General features: G+C 40.3%; 2 protein-coding genes across 10 annotated transcripts in view; one reads left to right on the top strand and one right to left on the bottom strand.

Moving 5' to 3' along the window:
* IQCH (IQ motif containing H) overlaps positions 1-16,785 on the bottom strand; it is a 225,769-nt gene extending 208,984 nt beyond the window's left edge. For all 7 annotated transcript variants that reach the window (XM_070468684.1, XM_070468685.1, XM_070468686.1 and 4 more), the window contains exons 1-3: positions 16,634-16,785; positions 11,078-11,200; positions 9,643-9,734 (exon numbers count right to left, since the gene is read on the bottom strand). In XM_070468684.1, the coding sequence (XP_070324785.1) occupies positions 9,643-9,734; positions 11,078-11,200; positions 16,634-16,684 (266 nt within the window). In that variant the 5' untranslated portion in view covers positions 16,685-16,785. The remainder of the gene's footprint in view (positions 1-9,642; positions 9,735-11,077; positions 11,201-16,633) is intronic.
* Positions 16,786-16,900: 115 nt separating this feature from the next.
* AAGAB (alpha and gamma adaptin binding protein) overlaps positions 16,901-24,987 on the top strand; it is a 74,204-nt gene continuing 66,117 nt past the window's right edge. For 2 of the 3 annotated variants that reach the window (XM_070468699.1, XM_070468698.1), the window contains exon 1: positions 16,901-17,025. In XM_070468699.1, coding sequence (XP_070324800.1) covers positions 16,953-17,025 — 73 coding nt within the window. In that variant the 5' untranslated portion in view covers positions 16,901-16,952. The remainder of the gene's footprint in view (positions 17,026-24,987) is intronic. The other variant, XM_020910717.2, reaches the window with a different exon arrangement.

Below are 24,987 nucleotides of genomic sequence, written 5' to 3'. Positions count from 1 at the left end.
CCCCACCTTATTTTCTCTGTGAATATCAGAGGAAAAACCCCTCCTGCTTCTAGCAGGGCAAAGAAAAGGAAGAGAAGCCATTTCAAAATACTCCAAGTTCTGTTCTTTGTTCTGTTCTATAATGAAGGCTTTGTCTCATGGAGAACTATTTTAACAAAGCCTTATCTGATCTGAAGGAGGGCAATTAACTAACTCCAGCCCCCTTTGGTCTTCCTGTCTCACCAAAGAGGGGAAAAAATGCTGAGAAAAATTTGTGAAGTGTCCAGGGGCACAGACGTTCCAGAAGACTGAGACCTAATCACAGGATTATTGAATGCTTCCCCCCAAAACACACTACATCCACTTCTGCAGACACAAGATTACAGATGAAAGAACTGCAAGGCTCAGATTCTACATAGGAAGGAGATTCTAGGGAAACACAAAGCCAATAGAGAGGCTAAAAACAAAGATAATTGGCGAAACTGAAGCCTCAGAAACCTACAGTTATAGCAGACGGCATAACTCCTGGCCAGAAAAATGCCTACTTACCTACCTGGTATTCTCTGTGTGGTTTATCAGCTGTCATTAATTTTGGAAAATTCTTAATATATTATAGAAAAACCTGCCCATTTTTTCCCGCCCCCTCAGCAGCATTGAGTACTAGGGTGGCTTTATATGTTTTGCTAATTTGTTAGTTTTCTGTAACAAATTAGATCACAAACTTGTAATGGATCACAGCCTTGTCTAACTCAATGAAACTAAGAGCCATGCCGTGTAGGGCCACCCAAGATGGACAGGTCATGGTGGAGTGTTTGGACAAAATGTGGTCCACTGGAGAAGGGAATGGCAAACCACTTCAGAATTCCTGCCTTGAGAACCCCATGAACAGTATGAAAAGATAAAAAGATAGGACACTGAAAGATGAACTCCCCAGGTCGGTAGGTGCCCAATATGCTACTGGAGATCAGTGGAGAAATAACTCCAGAAAGAATGAAGAGACGGAGCCAAAGCGAAAACAATGCCCAGTTGTGGATGTGACTGGTGATGGAAGTAAAGTCTGATGCTGTAAATAACAACATTGCATAGGAAGCTAGAATGTTAAGTCCATGAATCAGGGTAAATTGGAAGTGGTCAAACAGGAGATGGCAAGAGTGAACACTGACATTTTAGGGACCAGTGAACTAAAATGGACTGGATTGGGTGAATTTAATTCAGATGACCATTACATCTACTACTGTGGGCAAGAGTCCCTTAGAAGAAATGGAGTAGCCATCATAGTAAACAAAAGAGTCCAAAATCCAGTACTTGGGTGCAATCTGAGAAACGACAGAATGATCTCTGTTCGTTTCCAAGACAAATCATTCAATATCACAGTAATCCAAGTCTATGCCCCAAGCCCTAAGGCTGAAGAAGCTGAAGTTGAATGGTTCTATGAAGATCTATAAGACCTTCTATAACTAACACCCAAAAAAGATGTCCTTTTCATCATAGGGGACCGGAATGTAAAAGTAGGAAGTCAAGAGATACCTGGAGTAACAGGCAAATTTGGCCTTGGAGTACAAAATGAAGCAGGGCAAAGGCTAACAGAGTTTTGCCAAGAGAACACACTGGTCATAGCAAATACCCTCTTCCAACAACACAAGACACAATTCTACAAATGGACATCACCAGATGGTAACACCAAAATCAAACTGATTATATTCTTTGCAGCCAAAGATGGAGAAGCTCTATACAGTCAGCAAAACAAGACGGGGACGTGACCGTGGCTCAGATTAAACTGAAAAAAGTAGGGAAAACGACTAGACCATTCAGGTATGACCTAAGTAAAAGCCCTTACAGTGGAAGTGACAAATAGATTCAAAAGATTAGATCTGATAGAAAGAGTGCCTGAAGAACTATGGATGCAGTTTCATAACATTGTACAGGAGGTAGTGATTAAAACCATCCCCAAGAAAAAGAAATGCAAAAAGGCAAAATGATTGTCTGAGGAAGCCTTAGAAATAGCTGAGGAAAGAAGAGAAGCTAAAGGCAAAGGAGAAAAGGAAAGATAAATCCATCTAAATGCAGAGCTCCAAAGATATAGGGCTCCAAAGAATAGGAGAGATAAGAAAGCCTTCCTCAGTGATCAATGCAAAGAAACAGAATGGGAAAATAGCAGAATGGGAAAGACTAGAGATCTCTTCAAGAAAATTAGAAATACAAAGGGAACATTTTGTGCAAAGATGGGCACAATAAAGGACAAAACTGTATGGACCTAACAAGCAGAAGATATTAAGAAGAAGTGGCAAGAATACACAGAAGAAATATACAAAAAAGATCTTAGTGACCCAGATAACCATGATGGTGTGATCACACACCTCCAGCCAGACATCTTAGAGTGCAAAGTCAAGTGGGCCTTAGGAAGCATTACTATGAACAAAGCTAGTGGAGGTGAAGGAATTCCAGCTGAGCTATTTAAAATCCTAAAAGATGATGCTGTGAAAGTGCTGCACTCAATATGCCAGCAAATTTGGAAAACTCAGCAGTGGCCACAGGATTGGAAAAGGTCTGTGTTTTCATTCCAATCCCAAAGAAAGGCAGTGCCAAAGAATGTTCAAACTACTGCACAATTGCACTCATCTCACATGCTAGCAAAGTAATGCTCAAAATTCTCCAACTGAGGCTTCAACAGGACATGAACCAAGAACTTCCAGATGTTCAAACTGGATTTAGAAAAGGCAGAGGAACCAGAAATCAAATTGCCAACATTCGTTGGCTCATACAAAAAGCAAGAGAATTCCAGAAAAATATCTACTTCTGCTTCATTGACTATGCCAAAGCCCTTGACTGTGTGGATAACAACAAACTGGAAAATTCTTCAAGAGATGGGAATACCAGACCACCTTACCTGCCTCATGAGAAATCTGTATGCAGGTCAAGAAGCAATTCTTAGAACTGGACATGGAAAAACGGACTGGGTCCAAATTGGGAAAAGAGTGTACTTCAAGGTTGTGTATTGTCACCTTGCTTATTTAATTTATATGCAGAGTACATCATGTGAAGTGCCAGACTGGATGAAGCACAAGCTGGAATCAAGATTGCCAGGAGAAATATCCAAAACCTGAGATAGGCAGATGACACCACCCTTATGGCAGAAACCAAAGAGGAACCAAAGAGCCTCTTGATGAAAGTGAAAGAGGAGAGTGAAAAAGCTGGCTTAAAATTCAACATTCAAAAAATGAAGATCCAGTCCAATTACTTCATGGTAAATAGATGGGGAAACAATGGAAACAGTGACAGACTTTCTTTGCTAGGCCTTCAAAATCACTCAGATGGTGACTGCAACCGTAAAATTAAAAGACGCTTGCTCCTTGGAAGAAAAGTTATGACCAACCTAGACAGCGTATTAAAAAGCAGATACAGTACTTTGTCAACAAAAGTCCATCTAGTCACAGCCATGGTTTTTCCAGTAGTCATGTATGAATGTGAGAGTTGGACTATAAAGAAAGATGAGCGCTGAAGAATTGCTGCTTTTGAACTGTGGTGTTGGAGAAGACTTTTGAGAATTCCTTGGACTGCAAGGAGATCCAACCAGTCCATCCTAAAGGAGATCAGTCCTGAATATTCATTGGAAGGACTGATGCTGAAGCTGAAGCTCCAATACTTTGGCCACCTGATGCAAAGAGCTGATTCACTGGAAAAGACCCTGATTCTGGGAGAGACTGAAGGCAGGAGAAGGGGACGACAGAGAATGAGATGGTTGGATGGCATCACTGATGCAATGGACATGAGTTTAAGTAGTCTCTGTGGGCTGGTGATGGACAGGAAAGCCTGATGTGCTGCAGTCCATGGGGTCACAAAGTTGGACACAACTGAGTGACTGAACTGAACTGAACTGCTAATTTGTTAGGCAAAAATAGTAATATTGGCTTGGCCAAAAAGTTTATTCAGGTTGTTTACCCCATAGCCTGTAGCCTACCAGGCTCCTCCATCCATGGGATTTTCGAGGCAAGAGTACTGGAGCGGGTTGCCATTTCCTTCTCCAGGGGATCTTCCTGACCCAGGGATTGAACCCAGGCTTCCCGCATTGCGGGTAAACGCTTTACCATCTGAGCCACCAGGGAAGTTCCCTGTAAGATGTTATAGAAGAACCTAAATGAACTGTTTAGCCAACACATTATACAGTTCAATTTGTATTCCTATGGTTCAACAGTGCTATTAAACATTTTTCACATATTTACTGGTTATTTGCATTTCTAGATCTGTGAGTAGTCCACTGATGTCATTTTGTCTATGTCAAGGTTTTTTATTATGATTATGGCAAGAAAACACTTTGTGTTTAAGAGTATTAGTAATTTTTGTGTAACATATGTTGGAGCTGTTTTTCCTATTTGTTATTTTATGATGCTTCTTAAAATTTTTATTTTTTGTTTCAAAAAGCTTCAAAGCCACAAAGAAACTGAAAGGATAGTGAGCATGCAAATACCCTTCACCTAGATGACCAGGTGTAAACATCTTGTCTCCTGTGCTTTGTCTCCCTTTGTCACGAGGATGTGGTCACATTCTGCATAAGTGGGATTTGTGTGCTGCCTTGTAACGATGAAGAAGAGGATGGCTCTAAGTGGGTCCAATAGTGGAGTGAGAATATACCTTGTAATCTATGCTTATCATTTAACAGAAACCTCTTCTTTCCTTCTCATTGTTTCTCACTATTATTTATTTGCTTTGTTCTTTTTTCCCCCCTCAAACACTAGTGCAACAGAATATAAAATGAAGATTTCTGTGCAGTTCTGATGGTGTTGGTACAGATGGTAGTCAGCCTCCTAGTGTCAATAAGCAAAGCGTGGTCGTTAAGAACAGTGTGAGCAGATATCTCATGCAATAAAATCTGTGCAAGCCAGCTATGGTAAGAGGAAGAACCACACTTTGACACAGAAGAAGACTCATTGCCAAAGTGGGAATAATAATGAAACCTATTTTGAAAACAATACAAAAGCACTTGGAGCTCTTTGGAGAACATATAGCACTTTTGATAATACCCTTATCATTGTTCTCTGAACGACTGCTGGGGAAATCTTCCATTTGCTGGAATCCATTGTCATCATGTTGTGAACCTACTGGGTTTTGTCTCTACTAGACAAAACCACCAGATTTTTTCTTGAGCAATACTGGCGAAAAAAGAAAACCATCCTCTGTGAAAATTAGACTTCTTGGCTTTTATATAGTTATGGTGTAGGAGAGGACACTTGCAGACAGCTGACTGGACTCTAACCTGGGCCTTTAAGTTTTAAAAATTGAAGTATAGTTGGATTATAGTGTTGTGTTAATTACTGTTATACAGCAAAGTGATTCAGTTATGCATATACATGCATTCTTTTTAAAATATTATTTTCCATTATGGTTTATCATAAGATACTGAATATAGTACTTTGTGCTATACAGTAGGACCTTGTCATTTATCCATCCTATATATAAAAGGTTATATCTTCCACTCCCAGCGACTGCCTTGGACCTGCCTACTTTGAAGACCCAGTTTGGACTCTCTCCAGTTTTTGACCATGGCTCACTTCATCTCATTTTCAAATTGTAGGCCACTTTAGCATCCCAAATCCACAGCTGTGACTGAGATGCTCCCCCAGGCTTGTAGGGCTCCCACAAACTTGCCAGGCTCCCATCTTCCTGATAAGACAGCCAGTGGTTGTATTACTTTATTGAACAGGAAAGGAAGGAGGCAAAGACCATTTCTGGGTGCTAGCTCCATGCCCCAGTTCACATCTTTCTTCACTCTTCCGGACCCTAACAGGGGCAAGGGCGCTCCTTGGCCATGGGGAACTGTACAAGCAAAGTGCTCTGCCAGAATCTTTGTATTTGGTTCTCTGCTACCTCGCCTGTTCTCTTCAGCTATCATAGCATGCACAACTACAGCCCAGAAACTCTGTACTCCGTCAAGATGAGAAGACAAAGAGGAACTGGAGACAGGACAGGAGAACTTCTTTAGAGCTGGTGACAGGTACCTCGTCTCCCATCTCTCCTCTCCTGTCCTAATTCCCTACCTTCTGCATGCTGGAGCTTTCTTATTGCTGTGTGTACACTCCATCTCTTGAATGCACACTCACCACCTACTATAGATCTCCTGGCTGCCATCTAAATAGTCCTCCCACTTTGCCTTGTGTGGCTCTCTTGATTTATTATTATTTTCAATATTATTTACTTGGCTGTGCGGGGTCTTAGTTGTTGCATGCAGGGTCTAGTTCCCTGACTGGGGATCAAACCCAGGCCCCCTGCATTGAGAGTGTGGAGTCTTAACTGCTGGACATGAGGGAAGTCCCTGTTCTCTTCATTTAGAACTGAGTCAATAAGAGGTAGTAAAATAACCTCTAATATTTTCTTCTCCAAGAATCCCTTTTGTTATTTTTCCTACAGATTCCTTGTTTCAAAAGATGATTTATAAAAACCTATTTGAAAATCATATTTTTATTTTCAAATTAAAAAATCTAAAAAAAAAATAAATAAATAAATAAAATAAAAAATCTAAGATAGGGCAATTCCCTGGTGGTCCAGTAGTTAAGGCTTCATGCTTTCATTGCCAAGGGCATGGGTTTGATATCTGATGGGGGAACTAAGATCCCACAAGCTGCACAGTATGGCCAAAACAAACAAACAAAACCCTAAGATATAAATGACTTCAAACTAGACAGACTAGGGAAGGGTTGCCTCTGCCAATGGATGACGGTTGCCTGTGGCACTACCTTCATGGAGTGGAAAGGGAAACGGGTACATTGAACACCCAAGGCTCTGTTCCCCACTACAAAAGCTGGGACCTGATTGTATCTCTGGGTTTCTCTCTGAAACTTGACTTCCCTGTCTGATATGATTCATTTACTCTTGATAAATATTTATGATGCAAAAAGGACCACAGGGTTTTAAGCTTCATACAAAACCTTGATCTACGTTCACTTCAATTCAGAAGGCCTGGATGGAAGAAGGTCCAAAGTAAGAAAAGGTTATTTCTCTTTTTATTTGTTTTTAATTTTTTTTCTATGGTTGGTTTATAATCAGTTATATATTTATATTCACCTAGAGTATATACACTCACCTAGAGCCAGACATCCAGGAATCTGAAGTCAAGTGGGCCTTACTTAGGAAGCATCACTACAAACAAAGCTAGTGGGGGTGATGGAATTCCAGTTGAGCTATTTCAAATCCTAAAAGAAGATGCTGTGAAAGTGCTGCACTCAATATGTCAGCAAGTTTGGAAAACTCAACAGTGGCCATGGGACTGGAAAAGGTCAGTTTTCATTCCAATCCCAAAGAAAGGCAATGCCAAAGAAAGCTCAAACTACTGCACAATTGCACTCATCTCACATGCTAGTAAAGTAATGCTCAAAATTCTCCAAGCCAGGCTTCAGCAATACGTGAACCGTGAACTTCCAGATGTTCAAGCTGGTTTTAGAAAAGGCAGAGGAACCAGAGATCAAGTTGCCAACATCCGCTAGATCATCAAAAAAGCAAGAGAGTTCCAGAGAAACATCTACTTCTGCTTTATTGACTATGCCAAAGCCTTTGACTGTGTGGGTCACAATAAACTGTGGAAAATTCTTCAAGAGATGGGAATACCAAACCACCTGACCTGCCTCTTGAGAAACTTGTATGCAGGTCAGGAAGCAACAGTTAGAACTGGACATGGAACAACAGACTGGTTCCAAATAGGGAAAGGAGTACGTCAAGGCTGTATGTTGTCACCCTGCTTATTTAACTTATAAAATGCAGAGTACATCATGAGAAATGCTGGGATGGAAGAAGCACAAGCTGGAATCAAGATTGCCGGGAGAAATATCAATAACCTCAGATATGCAGATGACACCACCCTTATGGCAGAAAGTGAAGAAGAACTAAAGAGCCTCTTGATGAAAGTGGAAGAGTAGAGTGAAGAAGTTGGCTTAAAGCTCAACATTCAGAAAACTAAGATCATGGCATCTGGTTCCATCACTTCATGGCAAACAGATGGGGAAACAGTGGAAACAGCGGCAGACTTTATTTTTTGGGGCTCCACAATCACTGCAGATGGTTATTGGAGCCATGAAATTAAAAAACACTTACTCCTTGAAAAGAAAGTTATGACCAACATAGACAGCATATTAAAAAGCAGAGACATTACTTTGTCAACAAAGGTCCATCTAGTCAAGGCTATGGTTTTTCCAGTAGTCATGTATGGATGTGAGTTGGACTATAAAGAAAGCTGAGCACCGAAGAATTGATGCTTTTGAACTGTGGTATTGGAGAAGACTCTAGAGTCCCTGGGACTGCAAGGAGATCCAGCCAGTCCATCCTAAAGGAGATCAGTTCTGGGTGTTCATTGGAGGGAGTGATGTTGAAGCTGAAACTCCAGTACTTTGGCCACCTGATGCAAAGAGCTGACTCATTTGAAAAGACCCTGATGCTGGGAAAGATTGAGGGCAGGAGGAGAAGGGGACAACAGAGGATGAGATGGTTGGAAGGCAACACCAACTCAACGGACATGAGTTTGGGTGAACTCCAGGAGTTGGTGATAGACAAGTAGGTCTGGCATGCTGTGGTTTAGAAGGTCCCAAAGAGTCGGACACAACTGAGCAACTGAACAGATACTGATACTGATACATATATCCACTGTTTTTTAGATTCTTTTCCTATATAAATCATTACAGGGCATTGAGTTCCCTGTGCCATACAGTAGGTCCTTATTAGTTATCTATTTTATATATAGTTGTGTGTGAAAAGGTCATTTTACTAATTTTAATAAATCATCTCTTAGGTTGTATTATTAATGTATATGTCAGTTGCTCAGTTGTGTCTGACTCTTTGGGACCCCGTGGACTGCAGCCCACCAGGCTCCTCTGTCCATGGAATTCCCCAGGCAAGAATACTAGAGTGGGTAGCCATTCCCTTCTCCAGGAGATCTTCCTGACTCAGGGATTGAACTTGGGTATCCTACATTGCAGACAGATTCTTCACCGTCTGAGCCACCATTTCAAGCAAGTTTTATTACTTTTGTTTTGTTTACCCTGGATACTAAAATCATCTTTACAGTAAAGCACATATGACAGGCTAAAAACTGTAAAGAAAGCTCCACATGATCTAAATAGCATAAAAATTGATTTGCTTTAAAATATTTCCTATAGGAATTGAATTTGGTATGTTGTTGTTATTATCTAGTTACTAAGTCGTGTCTGATTCTTTTGTGACCCAATAGACTGTAGCCTACCAGCGTCCTCTGTCCATGGGACATCCCAGGCAAGAATATTGGTGTGGGTTGCCATTTCCTTCTGCAAGGGATCTTCCTGACCCAGGGATTGAATCTGCATCTCCTGCATTGACAGGTAGATTCTTTCTTACTGAGCAACCAGCGAAGCCTTTGAATTTGGGATATGCTTTACTAAAAATACAAAAGGTGTAACACCAAAACTAGGACCCAGAAATAACTGTAATGACGTCAAGCATTAAAATGCAGTAAAAATAACACAGAATAACTTTATTAAAGTTTAAATTCTGCCATTATCTTCATATGCAAAACTTGTATGGAAATTAGTAGAATGGATATAAACAAAGCCAAGGAAATTTTGTCTTTACAGTAATCTCACTGAGTGAGAAAAGGTTTTTTTTTATTTTTGTACTTATTTTAGACCCTAAAATGGCTATTTTACTTACCATTTGGAATCATGAGACGAATATAAGTTATAATCAATAGGAGTTGTTAACACATGTTGGTGTACAACGTTTAAATACTTCTCGATGTGTATCTGTTACAGAAAAGTAAAAGTTTAGGCCATTAGAGTGGACTGGAAATCCTCACCTAATTTTCTCCATTTCATTAGGTTCACCCTCTGAGTGGTGTAATTAAGCCAAAAGACATAACATGCTATGTGTTTATTACAACCCTAAGGTATCACTAGGCATCTCAAGGGCAAATTACTTCATCCCAAAAAGCATCATGAACAGTTGAGACTCGAAGCTTAAGTAGCATTCTTCACAAATGAAACTGCACAGTAGTCAGTTTGCTCCTTGGTCGGGGAGACTTGCTCGGTACCATGGACACAGAATGTCTTTCTCTGACTAGGACTTCAAGCAAGCATCTGAGCAAAGAGTTTGGCCTTCAGGTAACAGATTATTTTAAATGGCCAAACCCAAAGACTCCAGCTGGGTCCAGCCCTCTCACCATCACGTTATATAGGACAGCAGCATATTACCACATCTCTCAGCCTCAGGAGCTGAGCTAGAAAGCCAGCAAGATGGAACAGTGAAGGTTGGAAGCAAGAGTAGAGATGCTGATGGAGGTCTAGATGATGGACGTGGTCTTTATTGGAACCACCTGCTAATAGATCCTGATTTTGTACATTATCCTAGTCTGAAGATTGGATTCCCCCGTGCCCTTAGGTCCATCTATAATAATGAAGGTCCTATCTACTTTATTTTTTAAATATTTATTTATTTATTTGGCTATGCCAGGTCTTCATTGCATGCATGGGATCTTTAGTTGGGGCATGTGAACTCTTAGTTACAGCATGTGGGATCTCATATCCTGAGCAGAAATTGAACCCAGGCCCCCCTGCATTAGAAGCGTGGGGTCTTAGCCACTGGACCACCATAGGAAAGTCCTCCTATCTACTTTATTTCTATTTCCAGTGTTATGTACTAGGTTATAATATTTAAAAATTACTTAATCTTAAAATACTTAAGCTATTAAGGAAGAGTGAACTCTTATTTTTTTAGAATCCCAGTGATTCTGATAGAAACTCTCTGCAATGTATTGGTATGAATCCTTTTCTTTCAGGCATACTGTTGGACTAAGTAGTTATTTTTAAAATTATAAATTCTTTTTATCAAACCACATTTTAGGGGTCATAAATTACTGCATAATCATATATTTTCCATATCTCACATTCTTTGTGGCATGTGACAGGATGTAAATCAATCAACCAGCAAATAATCAACATTCTTAAAAAAGGAACAGGATGGGAAAGCTGATGACCAACCGAAGTCCCCTCTGTTCCAGAATTACACAGAACCTGTGAGAAGCACAGTTCTTCTTGAGGAATCTTTGTCTCCTTCCAGGATTTTATTTAATATCTAAAGCTCTACTTACTTTTAACCCCATTTCAGTCCTTTTGATTGCTGTTTCAAGATTCTGAATGTCTAGAGCCCCGCCTTTTTCCTCAAGCGGGAATTTTGTTAATTTCTTCCTTAATTCATAAAGATCTTCATGGACCTAGAGAGAGAAAAATGTAAAGGAATACATAAATTTTACACCTAAAACAGTTACTTAGCTTAAAGGTTTGCAACCTGCATGAATTGCTAGAGACAATAAAGTTGATTTAAAGATAGTGTTCATTGAAAAGACTGTCCTTGTAGTTCTAGGATGTGCTTTATTAGATGGCTCCATTACTGTCTTTCAGATTTTGAAAAATTAAGATTTCATAGAATTTTCTATTTGTCCTTCCCCCATTGGAAACAGATCCAAGATAAAATTGCAACCCAAATAACTTCTGCTTTCTCTGGTGGAAAAGAAGGTGACTCAGATATAAGAAAAAGTTCATTCCAAACTCTGATTTCTACTAATTGATTGAGAGGTTAAAAAGAAAAAAGAAAACTTCCAGAAAAGAGAGGTTCTAGTGAAAACAGTGCCTGTCAAAAGAGAATTATAAATATGTTGACAGGGTCTGTTGGTTTTCCATTCTAGCTAGATCTTCCCACTTAGTGCTCTGAAGAAGCAGTTCTGTAGGTGTGACCTTAATTTTGTTTTAAGTACTCAGAAATGAAAACAATCCATGAAGAAAAAGCAACATGTCATTACTTGAATATTTTCCTTCAGTTCATATTTCCCTTAGAAATGATGAACATTTCTCCAAAGTCAAGCACCCTCCAAGTAACATGAGCATTATAAAATTAGCACAAGATTCTCTGCCTTCATATTAGAAACCAAACTTGTGGAGACAAATACAGATGGCACCAATTATGGCATGGGCTGCTGCCCCATGAGAAACATTTTGCTATGCAAATTTATGAACCCAACACCTGTTTCAGCAATAGTCACACCAATAACAATCTGCAGATTGGGTTGCTAAAGGCATTTTGAAACAGTTACCTTTTTCTCTGTTGGTATAACTGGACCTACACATTGATCCAGCCTATGTTATCAATTACTCTCAAACATTCCCAAGGAGTCAAGTATTTGAAAGATCAAAAGATTTGCATCTTTTCCCTGATGAGCAGCATGGTCTGGCAGACGGATCAGGTCATTTGTACCCTGCACAAATTATCATGTTGAGCCTCCAGGGCTCACAGATTGAAATTTGAACACACCTACTGTTTGCTGATAGGCACTAAGGATGAAGATGTATTAATACTTTTTTCGATTTTTTTGTCCAAATTACTGCTGCAAGCTATTTACAGTCTATTGTCTAAACACATTTGGAAAGTAGAAAAAGCCAGTTCAAGGGCAAGCCCACTTCCAGGCCCGTAATTTTTTGGCTTAACTTTTTCTTTTTTAAGATTTATTTCTTTATGGTTGCACTGGGTCTTCATTTTTCTCTAGTTGTTCATGGACTTTTCATTGTGGTGACTTGTTGCAGAGCACGGGCTCTAGGCACACGGGCTTCAGTAGTTGTAGCTCACAGGCTTAGTTGCCACAAGGCAGTTGGGATCTTTGGAGAGCAGGGATTGAACCCATGTTCCCTGTATTGGCAGGAGGATTCTTAACCACTGGACCACCAGGGAAGCCCTTGGCTCAACTTTTGAATGCACTCAATTTCCTTCTTGTAGCTCTAGTATTTGTAGCTTCATGTATCCTTCTATAATTATACCTGTCAACTGCTGGAGGGAGTGAAAACAGCACTGGATTATTTATCAGGGAACTGAAAATCTGGCTACTTCATCTGCTTTGTAGGAACCATTATGTCTTCATAGAGTTGTGAGATAATAGGTAATAGTCTAACAGTAGTAACTCGGTAAAAGGCAGATGAACACGATTCCTTGTTCTATTACTAGTCACACAATGTCCATGCACACCATCCACATTTCCTCTAGTGTCCTCACCAAGGGAGAAAAAGAGAATTACTCTTCTTATGGAATAAAATGAGACAATACATGTGAAAATGAACTAATATAGGCTTTGGAATCAGACCGCTATGAACTAGAATTCTATTCCCTTCTTTACTAAACTGAGATAGGCCAATTTACTTTTTTTTTTAAGAGGCTTAGTGTTCTTATCTGTAAAATGGGGATAAATAGCACCTTTCAATATAGTGGCAAGAATAAAATGAGTTAAAAATATGTAAAGTGCTTTGTACAGGACCAGCCACAGAGGAGAGCACTGAGACAACGCTAATTCTCTTCTGATTGGTAAAACCTAGTGAAACACTTTGTAACTGGCACTTAGTAAATATTAATTGATTTGAATTATTCTCTTAATCTTTCTCAAGAGCTTTTTACTTTCCTAGCCAGGTATTGTCTTCTTCCCTCTTAGTAACTGCACATCTGTTTGTAGAGCTGCAACAGAGACAAATACTGTAGGAAATGTTTCACCAGACCTGGGTAGAAAAAGATTAAGTTCTAAATCTTTGTTCTTTCTTCAAATAGATTCACTCTTCCATACTGAAATTTTAGGTGTCATCCATCATTTTTGTGATCATCAAATACATTGCTTTCCATACATTTCCCACTTGGGAGGAAGATTTTGACAGTTTGGGGACAGGGCTACTTATAATAAGCTCTCAAAAGATCTAATGCAGACAAAAATTGCTCTACAATTTAAATTATTTTTTAGTCTTTTGCCATACCAAAAGACTTGGATCTTAGTTCCAAGTCTTGGTTCCCCAACCAGGGATTGAACCTGGGCTCTTGGCATGAGGAGTCTTAACCACTGGACTGCCAGGGAATTTCCTAGAATTTAAGAGCCAAGCAGCAAGACTCAGTTTTGTCAAAAGCAGTCTTATAATTCCATTTCTCTACTAGTCCTAGGGTCACACTTTGAGATAAAAGCTAAAGATAAGAGTTTAAATGAGTCATTCTCATTTTATTGTTATATGTTGTACAGTCCTGGCAAACCAGACAGAAGAGGTTCATAAGAGTTCAGTCAGTTCAGTTCAGTCACTCAGTCATGTCCGACTCTTTGTGACCCCATGGACTGTAGCATGCCAGGCCTCCCTGTCTATCACCAACTCCTGGAGTTTACCCAAACTCATGTCTATCGAGTTGGTGATGCCACCCAACTATCTCATTCATCCTCTGTCATCCTCTTCTCCTCCCACCTTCAACCTTTCCCAACATTAGGGTCTTCTCCAATGAGTCAGTTCTTCACATCAGTTGGCCAAAGTATTGGAGCTTCAGCTTCAGCTTCAGTCCTTCCAGTGAACATTCAGGACTGATTTCCTTTAGGATGGACTGGTTGGATCTCCTTGCAGTCCAAGAGACTCTCAAGAGAGTCTTCTCCAATGCCACAGTTCAAAAGCATTAATCCTCTGGCACTCAGCTTTCTCTATAGTCCATCTCTCATATCCATTCACGACTACATATAATATTAATTTTTTCCCCTCATTATACATATTCTACATTGTATCAGGGGGAATTTTACACTGTATCTACAGATCAGACTCAATAATTAGATTAAGGGGTGGCCTTTCTTTCTCTACATAGCCCTCCACTTAAGTGTGTACAAAGTAACCCTTTTAAGCAAGTAGGGGTGTTGATCAACATGGATATGATTATTCCTAGTTCTTCCCAAAGAGAGATCCAGCCTCTGCCCTTAGACCCTGGGAAGTGATCACTAGGCCCCTGGAGTATCCCACTTGATGGGAATGGGGTTTATGATGGGTGCTTTGAGCTATGCTGTATCAGTTCTAATCTCTAGAGGAATTAGATTGAAATTATTAGTCTGCTCTCTGGGAAGGGCTGAAGACTAAAGTCAGCCAAATGGGCATTGTGACTGAGCTCCAATAAAACCTCTGGACATTAAAGTCTTGGGAAAGCTTCCCTAGTTGGCCATAATCTGTATATGTTGTCACATATCATGACTGAAAGGAGGTAATGCCCTCTATGACTCCACTGGGAGAAAATGGCTGGAAGCTCCATTTGTACCCCTTCTGGACTCTGCCCTGAGCATCTCTTCCCTTGGTTGGTTTTAATTTCTACTCTTTTGCTATAAAAACACTGTAATTATAAACACAGTGCTTTTCTGAGTTTTGTGAGTGCTCTAGCAAATTAGCCAACGTGACATGGTTGGGGCTTCCAAAAGTGTAGACAGCTGGTCTGAAATAAGGATGGTTCTAGGGACCCTTGAACTTTGTGTCTGGAGTCTAAGCGAGGGCAGTCCTGTGGAGACTCTTCCCTCACACTTGGCAGTTTGGCTAAACTCATTCTAAGGTGATGGTGAAAGCAAGAAAAGGTGAGGTAAGAAGATCTGGGTATGATTCATATTGGGGAAGTCTATAAAATTGGTGAGTTTAGGGGTTTGTATTTTGGAAACGTGAATTTAAAGAAGTCTCCCAGAGGGGAGGTAAGAGACCAAATCATGGCAGGAAGAAAAATTAGACCAAGTGCAGATCTGAGTAGAGTTCTGATAGTCCTTAGGGAAATTACTTCAAACTTTTAGTTAAGTAGAGTTATATATGAGTTAAAGGTGATGATATGTCAAAAATGTTCTAAAACTATCACATATAAATGTGTGTGTGTGGGGGGGAGTAGTACTTTTAACATTCTGGAAAAGTCTGAGTGTAAAGGTCACAAACTGAGTTGTACTGAGAGATTAAAACTTTCCTGATGTTCCCCCCTCAGATTAGAGAAAGTTACTTTCCTGTGCTTTTGGTCACATTTCCACATGCAAAATTTAACTTGATTAGCAAGCTTTTATCTTGTTCCCAAGTAAGGAATTTTTATTATTTTTTATTGAGATATAATTGACATAAACATTATATTAGTTTCACATAGACAACATCAGTCAATATTTGTATATATTGCTAAATGCCACAGTGAGGCTAGTTAACATCCATCACAACGTATAGTTATAATACAACATTTTTCTTGTGATGATAACTTGGAAGATTTACTCAGCCGCTTTCAAATATACAGTATTATTAACTGTAATCACTACGGTGTGCATTACCTCCCCAGAACTCCATTATATGCAAGGGACTTTTAGAGCGAAAAAAATTGGGGTACTTAAGAAAAGCAGGGCTTCCCTTGTAGCTCAGCTGGTAAAGAATCCGCCTGCAATGCAGGAGATCAAAAGCAGTTCACCTATTTCAATTTCCGCCCAGATACGTGTCTGATTTGTATCTCCTCCACTTCCCTTACATCGTAGGATCAAAATTTTCAGAATATAACATTTAAAAATGGTGCCTCAGTGGAACAAGGATTTTTCCAAAGTAAAGGTCCCAGCGGGGTGTATCGTCATGGAGTTGTTTTTTTTTCGTCCTGGAGCTCTCGCACTTCGGTCGCGCAACCTCCAGCGTCAGGCTCAAGAGGTGTGTGAGGCTGACGAGAGAGGTCTAGGTTAGCACACTTGGGAGTTCTTTAAACCGTGGTGTTGGAGGCAATCTGAGAAGCGGCACTTTTAAGTGGGAAAGCGTCAGTGGATGGGCTCTGCTGGGCCTCGCTCGCTGGAAGGGTTCTAGATGGACAGGGTTAGGAGAGGCCCATTTCCCACCTGGATTAAGATAGATCCGATAGGGTCTTCGTTTTCCTTCTCCTGGGCCATGCCTACAGCCCGGAGGGGTTCCCTCCCCAGGAAGGCGCGGTCTCCAGACTCGGGAACTTGCCGCGGTGGGAGCTCGTCCCCATGGCAACGCCACGCGAAGCCCAGCCTGGTCCACGCCGGGAGCGGAAGAGGGGGCGGGCGAGGAGGCAGGGCCGGCCGTGGCTTCTGAGAACGCGCTTTCCTTGGGCGTCTCCCCCGCGCGCCGGCGACCTTGGTATCGCCCAAGGCGGAAGTGGCTCCGGGAAGGAACCGGTTCGCGGGCGCAGTGATGGCTGCGGGCGTCCCCTGCGCCCTCGTTACCAGCTGCTCCTCTACCTTCTCCGCAGACCGGCTAGTGCAACGTGAGTAGCCAGGCTCCTGGGCCGGCCTCCAAGCCCCAGGACGAGCCTCGGCGGGCGGCAGTCCCAGCACCGCGGCCTCTCTCGGGGCCTCGGTCCTCGCCGCGAGCGCTGGGCTCTTTCTCCCTTCGGTGGTGGCCCGAGGCCCCTCGGGTGCCGCTCAGATGTGGTCAGGGTGCCTAGTTCCCCGTCCACTGTTAGCTACAATACTCGTTGCTTCTCTGTTTCTGCCTGGCCCACCATTGGGGTTTGTTCCAGCGTTTTCTTTTAAGTAGGACCTCAACCCAGGGGTTGTCGGCGGGCAGCCGTTGAGGTGAAGAGAAAAGGCTCTCTAGGAATTGAACCTAGGAACGCGAGCGTCAGGTGCAGGATTCGTGATTTATGTTGTCATCCCTGCTCTTGTTCCTCTGCACCCCCCGCCCCATGTGTATATGTTAAGACTTCTTAAACTTGCCCCCTCCATTCTCAGTTATTCACTGCCTTGCCTTCCTCCTGAGACCAGGCCCTCCGCTAGCATTAGTTTTTGGTTATTACTGGACCTAGTCTTTTTCTCTCTAGACCCCCATAGTGGTTGTCAACCTAAGTCACTCTTCAAAGAATCGTAGGCGAGGAGGGGAGACCAGTGGAGTAGAGAAAGCATAGGGTATTGGGCTCGACTCTACCACTAAGACTCCTCAAAGTTGATTATAACTCAAGACTCCTCTGTTTCAAATTGTGGCTTCGAGTCAGAACGGTGACTCTCAGCTGTAACCTATGCCCTTCAGTTTTCTGATCTGTAAAGTGGTGATAATTTTCACGTGACTGTTGTGCTTAACACTTTGAGTGATCAGTCGGTAAATGGTAAATACTATTAATAAATACATTATCTCTCTAGCCCTCGGTTTTCTGATCCTGAAAGTGGGGCGTGCTAAGTCGCTTTAGTCGTGTCCGACTCTTTGCGACCCCATGGACTGTAGCTCGCCAGGCTCTAATGTCCTTGGGATTCTCCAGGCAGGAATACCTAAGTGGGTTGCGGAGATCCAGGGGATCTTCCCGACCCAAGGATCGAACCCGCGTCTCTTCTGTCTCCTGCATTGGCAGACAGGTTCTTTAGCACTAGCGCCACTTGGGAAGCCCTGAAGTGGGGCGTATGAATCTGTCTCACGGGATTCTTTGAAGGATAGATGATGTGACATTTTGAAAGCATTTGGTAAACTATAAAGCATCATATAAACGTAACTTTTCCTTGTACTTGTCAAATGACAAAATTAGGCAGGGTGTCTCTCCAGCACAAATACTATATAACTTAGTTATCATTTATGATCTCCTAAAAAGTACCTTGCCAGAGTAAAAGTTTAATTATACACTAAATGGTAACCAGCTGCTTTAATTATGCCATTTCCTTACCTCTCAGCAGTGCTCCTTCTCATTTATTTCCTTTCTTTTTAAAAATTGTTTTATCGTAAAAGTAGTGCATAGTCCATTAAATAAGATTTAGCATAATGGAGAAAAGAAAATGACAGCCAGGGTCTCATCACACAAATACAAATATTGTGTTAACATTCCTGTGCATTTATTTCAGTTTTTTCCCCCAGTGCACAGATTTTAAAAAATTGGTAATGGCATTTCCAATATATACAATTTTTATCCTGATATAATAGTTTTAACATTTTATATATGTTATATTTTTATTATTTTACATATAAAAATTCAAATATTGTATCTGAAATATTAAATATATTCATATAAACATAAAGTTATATATTTATAACATTTAAGGCATATGATTTTTATAAATATATTTATATAAAATATACCATTTTCATATATTTCATATTTTTCATTTGTAAAAATTTACCATTACATTGTAAATTAATTTTCATTATATATTACATCTAGAGAGCGTATTTGAATTTGCTCAGAATTCTTAAGCTTCTTGGTGTAAGCTGCTTTAAATTCCCAAGAGAATTATATGCATTTTGATTTCCATTATTGATATATAGAAGTCCTTTCAAAGTCAGTCTTGAAAGTATTAAGTTTTCTCATGGCTCTCATGCTATTGTTGCAGGAAGGGGGACCCCTTCAGGGCCTGAGAGTGGACTTTTGTCTAAGACTCAGAAGAATGAATTGTCGGAGGAGACACACATGCTGACAAGCGGAGAGACTTTATTGGGAAGGGCCACCTGGGCCGAGAGCAGCAGGGTGACCGGGGAGCCCAGCAGAGCTGCCTTGCCAGGTGGCTCGTGGTTAATGTTTCATGGTAACTGAGTTAGTTTCCAGGTTGTCTCTGGCCAATCTGTCTGACTCTATCCTTCCCGGTGGCCAGTGCATCGCTTAGTGAAGATGGAGTCCAGCGAGGAAGATTCTGGGAGGTTGGTAGGACATGTGGACTGGAGTCTCCTCTCTCCTTTTGACCTCTCCTCAGTTCTTCCAGTTAGTGATATTTTGGTAGTTATGCATTCCTTATCAGGACCTGGTGTCCTAAGATAAGCTTGCAAGTGGTACTATCTTGCATGCCCAGGGCAGGCAGTTTCAGTCAGTGTTTCCCCTCACAGTTTAAGAATTTGCAGACACAGTCATTTCTTGAAGGAGTTGTTTACCTGTAGTTGGTGAATGGTAATACTGTACTTCTTTAAAATATATTAGCATCGTTGGAAATGAAATAAATCCTGTAAAACAATCCACTTTATTTCTGTATATAAAATGTTTCTTGGATAGCTTCTATGTTTGTTAAAATTGGATAACCTTTCCTTTGTGGTTCCATTAATGTTTTATAGTGAAAAATAAGAACAATTAATGAAGAGATTAGTTGAGTAAGGAAAAGTAAACCGTAAAAGAGAGATTTTACCCAGGTTAATGATTTGGGTAACCATGGTAACAGTGGAATGTAGTATTTGCTGAGTTTTGATTCTGTTTTATCATAATTAAAGATGGATTCATCACAGTTTGAGTCTAAGTTTGGCATAAAAGATGGAGACTGCTATAATGAATGACTTTTGTTAAGTGTTCAGTGACATTAAGCTATAGTATGGTTTTGGGCTGAATCTTAATTTCCCTTTTTGGGAAGATTTGGTTTCTTTCCATGCATTAGGAAGAAGACATTTGATCTATTTCATTGCTTTTAACCAACAATGGGAACTATTTCTTAACCACATTACCAAGTTTATTGTAAGTATTCATGAAATAAAAATGAGTATGCCTCCACTCTGGGTAAAGTATGGACCTGTGAGAAGCTTCTCTCATTTTGGCACTCAGGTGCTTTGTGTGCAGTTTTCTGGGCAGGTGTCTGACATCAGATAAAAGGGTCTTACCCTTTTAGATTTTTAAAGGGGAATGAAGGTTCAGGATACTTGTGCAAGGCTATATGTGGTGTGCGAGCAAGTGTCTGTACCCCCAGGCCAGATGTCGTTCCACCTCATATATGTTTTTACGAACATTTTACTTTTATTCTGGAAAAGTGTATTCTGATATTAAGAACAGAGCTAGTCTCTGTGCCAGTTAATTGTTTAGTTGCTAAACCGTGTCCAACTCTTTTTGCAACCCCATGGACTGTAGCCCGCCAGGCTCCTCTGTCCATGGCATTTCTCAGGGAAGGATACTGGGGTGGGTTAGCCATTTCCTTATCCAGGGAATAGGGGTCAAACCGGTGTCTCCTACACTGGCAGGTGGATTCTTTACTACTGAACCCCCAGGGAAGCCAGTTACTATAGTGAAAATGATTGCTAAGAGACTATTCCTGTCTTCAGGAAGGATGTGGTCAAAGTGCGTGCTCCACCTGGGAAAGTATTAAAATGTATTAGTAGATATCTAAGTCTTAACATCTTGTTCTACTTTCCTAGAAGAAACTTTCAATAGAAAAATCACATTTGGTTTTAATATATGTAATGCGTATTTAGCAACTGTAAGCCATTTAGGTTCTACACCTAAACATTTGGAGCAAAATTGTTTTCTTCCTGTGAAATGTGGGAATTTGAAAATCTTAACATCAAGCATTTTTGTGTATATCAATAGTCTTCCCAAGCATGTTTTCACATAATTCATTTTGGTTCTTGTATCCCCGTGAATTAACAAAGTCAGATTTTCTCCATTTTACAGATGAAGAAACTGTGGCTCAGAAGCACTTGGTGAGTTGCTTAGATTGCTGAAGTACCAGGTGTGGAGGGTGTGTTCTCTTTCGGGATTTGTGTGCATGGGCTGTGCGAATGAAATATGTTCAAATTCTTCGGCAATCAGAACTGTTTAAGGTGGTGGCATTGAAGAGAGAAGATTAACTCTAAAAGAAGGTTATAAAATATGCTCGCATTTCCATTTAGAATGGTTGAAGTCTTAATTCTGAGTGAAGGAAAAAAATAATTGCCCAAAGCATCTGTATTTTAAATAGAGCATACGCATGCCTAATAGTCTTTAACAGTGTCTTGATTTTTTTCCCCTCAATTGAGGGAACCCATAGTACAAACATTGTATACTTTAGTCAGTTCTGCTATGTAGAATTAACATTAAAATTAAAGTGTTGTTCCAGATCATGTTGAACAGCATCCCTTCTAAATGTAAAATTCTAAGTATTGGTTATTTTTATGTTAGATTATATAGTTCAGTCACTCAGTTATTGTCAACTGTTTGCGACCCCATGGACTGCAGCATGCCAGGCTTCCCTGTCCATCATCAACTGCCGGAGCTTGCTCGAACTCATGTCTGTTGAGTCGGTGAAGCCATCCAGCCATCTCATCCTCTGTTGTCCCCTTCTCCTCACGCCTTCAATCTTTCCCACCATCAGGGTCTTTTCTAGTGAGTCAGTCTTTCACAATCAGGTGGCCAAAGTATTGGGGTTTCAGCTTCAGCCTCAGTCCTTCCAATGAATATTTAGGACTGATTTCCTTAAGGATGGACTGGTTGGATCTCCTTGTAGTCCAAGGGACTCTGAAGAGTCTTCTCCAGCACCACAGTTCAAAAACATCAAAGTTTATATAATACCTTTTTTTCATGTTTATCTTTTGAAAACTGAAGAATCAAGCCCCATTTTAAAGTTTCAGTAGACACTTCACTTTTAGTAAAGAATCTTGACATTTTGTGTTTGGAATTCAGATGCATTTTTACCCATAGTAACAATCTGCTGGTCCTCAGGTTTCTAAAACTGTGGAACCAGGTAGCTCAATTATAAGATGGATAAACTAGACTTTGGGGAATTATACAGGCAAAGCTGGCCATCAGGCTGCCCACTGCTGCTTTGGGAAGTATTCATTCTGTGACACTGGGAGTTTGTCCTAGGTCTGTCAGACTCCTACAGTTTACAAAAGATCTTAAAGTAATTTACTAAAGAGAACATTTCTAATTTCGGGTAGGGGTTATTATACAATTTAGCCAAGGTTATCTAGCAACAGAATAGGAATAGGAACTTGTGACTTCTAATTTAGGTTTTTCTGTAGCAGCTTGAGGAGCTTGAATGGAGCCTTTTAGTTTACTCTGGGAATAAGTAATAATCTTTGCTTTGCTTATTTTATTGTGGTAGGAGAACTCTGCCTTTGATTGGATTGTGTATTTCCAAGTCTGTATTTTCCTCAAAGGAAGAAAGATTGGGCCAGGAAGATTTACCACAAGGATGATTTCAAATGATAGTGGAGGAACTTTGATTTGTTTTCAACTAGAATACTTAATATATTTAATTTTCAAATAACATTAAAAGAAGGCTCAAGATTTTTATCTTTATTAAATGAGGAATATTAAGTCATCAACCTTAAGATTAAATACAAGTTCACATCCTCTCCAGACTCAAAGGGACTTAAAACACGTTCATGTTATCTTTCTCTGCGTGTGTGTGTGTGTAGTTGTATATAAAATTAAAGCTCAAAGAGATTGTCATTTTCTAAGTTTGTTTAGGTCATAAAAGTTGGGGAGCCGAGATTCAGTTCTGTCTTTTGTGTGTATGAAATCTGATGAACTTCTTGGTGACCAGAGTTGTATGTCTTCAAGGTGAATTGAGGGACAGGAGAAATTACAGTAGAAGATTTTACTACTACATTGACAACTTTTATGGTTCAAAATAAGTTTATACCTTTTCTTTCATGATAGTTGGAGCCTTAGTAGATGAACTATGGTAAGTTAATAATAAATGAAAATGCCTCTGTTGGTGCCCAATTTGTTTTTTTAATCCATCGAGTAGAGAACTTGTATGAAGTGATAGACTAATCCTTTAGCCATTGTTGATGAGTTAAATGATTATAAGGTGTTTGTCTTCCCAGTAAATGGCATTCCAGTAACTGAGGTTGGGGAGCAGGCAGAGAACAGCAGTGGGGAAGTATTACACATCAGACCATGTTGCACAAAACCGTTCATGATAGTGAGAGTATTGCGTCATCCTGGAGAACTGAATGTGTCAAGACTCAGAGCTTTCTTTCTGGGCCACACAATGGCTTCTTTTTGTGCAGCAAAAGGTAAAAACATCCAGAAGATATGCAGTGGTCATTTGGGTTAAAGAACTTGCTGCCTTTTGCCCTGAATAATTCCTTAGCAAATAGTGACACTCAGTAAATAATGAAATCTGATATGAAACCATTTTTTTTAAGCTAAAAATATGCAAATTGTTTTAAATATGTCTGACAAGAATGAGAATCCTGGACATGACATTGTATTTATTTTGGAGCCAGTGTACAAACACTTCCCTGATAATTACTTATTCAGGAAGCAAGACTAAGGTATATTAAGACAGAGGATAGTTGTGAAACTCTTCAAGAGCCTTTGTGATGTTTCAGGTTCAGTAACAAATGACCTATTTAGGGTTTAATTTTCTACATAGACCTGAAAGCTGGTTCTACACAGGGGTAAAGTAGTATCATACCTGAATCAAAATCAGTATGCTTAGAGCAGAAAAATGAGCAGGATCATTTGGTAATAAACAGCACTGTCATGCTGACAAGAGAATTACCATTCTGTCTGAATTCTGCTGGGGTTTTTAGGACTTTTGTGGGGAAAACATTTGTGAGTTGAGCACTGAGTTCTACCCACTTCCTAGCTACCTGACTTTAAGCAAGTTAATTTTTCATCCCACAGACACTTAAGTGTCTTTGCATGTGCTGTCATTGTTCTCAGCATCTAAATCCTGTGCCTCAGTCACCTACCTTATCCATAAAGTGAGAGCATTGTCTCCCAGTTTCCATGATTTTCTTCCAAACCCCTTTATTGGGGTGTAATTTAAATGCCATAAAATCCACCTGTTTTTAAGTGTAGACCATTCCTGTCATCCTAGAAGAAAACCTGTTAGCTGTCATTCCTCATTCCCAGCCCCAGCTCTGGGCAACCACTAATATACCTCCCACCACCATACAGTTGCCTTTTCTGGACATTTTATATAAAAGAAATCATACAGTATGTGGTCTTTTGTGCTTGGCTTCTTTTACTTAGCTTGATGTTTTTTGAGATTCATCCCTGTTGTAGCATGTACTTGGTATTCCATTATATGGCTAGATCACATTTTGTTTACCTATTCATCAGTTGATAGACATTTGGTTGTTTCCACTTTTTGGCTATTATGAACAAATGCTATGAATAATAATAATATGAATGCCATTATGGACTTTCTAAGAAACTGTTGTATTATTTTATGAAACTGCTGGACTTTTCCAGAGTGGCTGTATCACTTTACCTTTCCCATCAGCAATGTATATTGTTGTTTAATCTCTTAGTCGTGTTCAACTCTTTTGCGACCTCAGGGATTGCAGCCTGCCAGGCTTCTCAGTCTGTGGGATTTCCCAGGCAAGGTAACTGGAGTGGGTTGCCATTTCCTTCTGCAGGGATCTTCCTGACCCAGGGATCAACCCACATCTCCTGCATTACAGGCGGATTCTTTACCTCTGAGCCACTGGGGAAAATGTATGAGAGTTTCAGTTTCTCCACATTTTTGACAACAGTTGTTTTTGTTTGTATTGTCAATTAGTATTTTCAGTTTCATTCTAGTGGGGGTGAGGTAGTGTTTCATTGTGGTTTTAATTTGCA

Source organism: Odocoileus virginianus, chromosome 6 (genome assembly GCF_023699985.2).
Source record: "Odocoileus virginianus isolate 20LAN1187 ecotype Illinois chromosome 6, Ovbor_1.2, whole genome shotgun sequence".
Taxonomy (NCBI): domain Eukaryota; kingdom Metazoa; phylum Chordata; class Mammalia; order Artiodactyla; family Cervidae; genus Odocoileus; species Odocoileus virginianus.
Note: the sequence above shows the minus strand (reverse complement) of the source record. Positions and strands in the feature narration are given on the sequence as shown.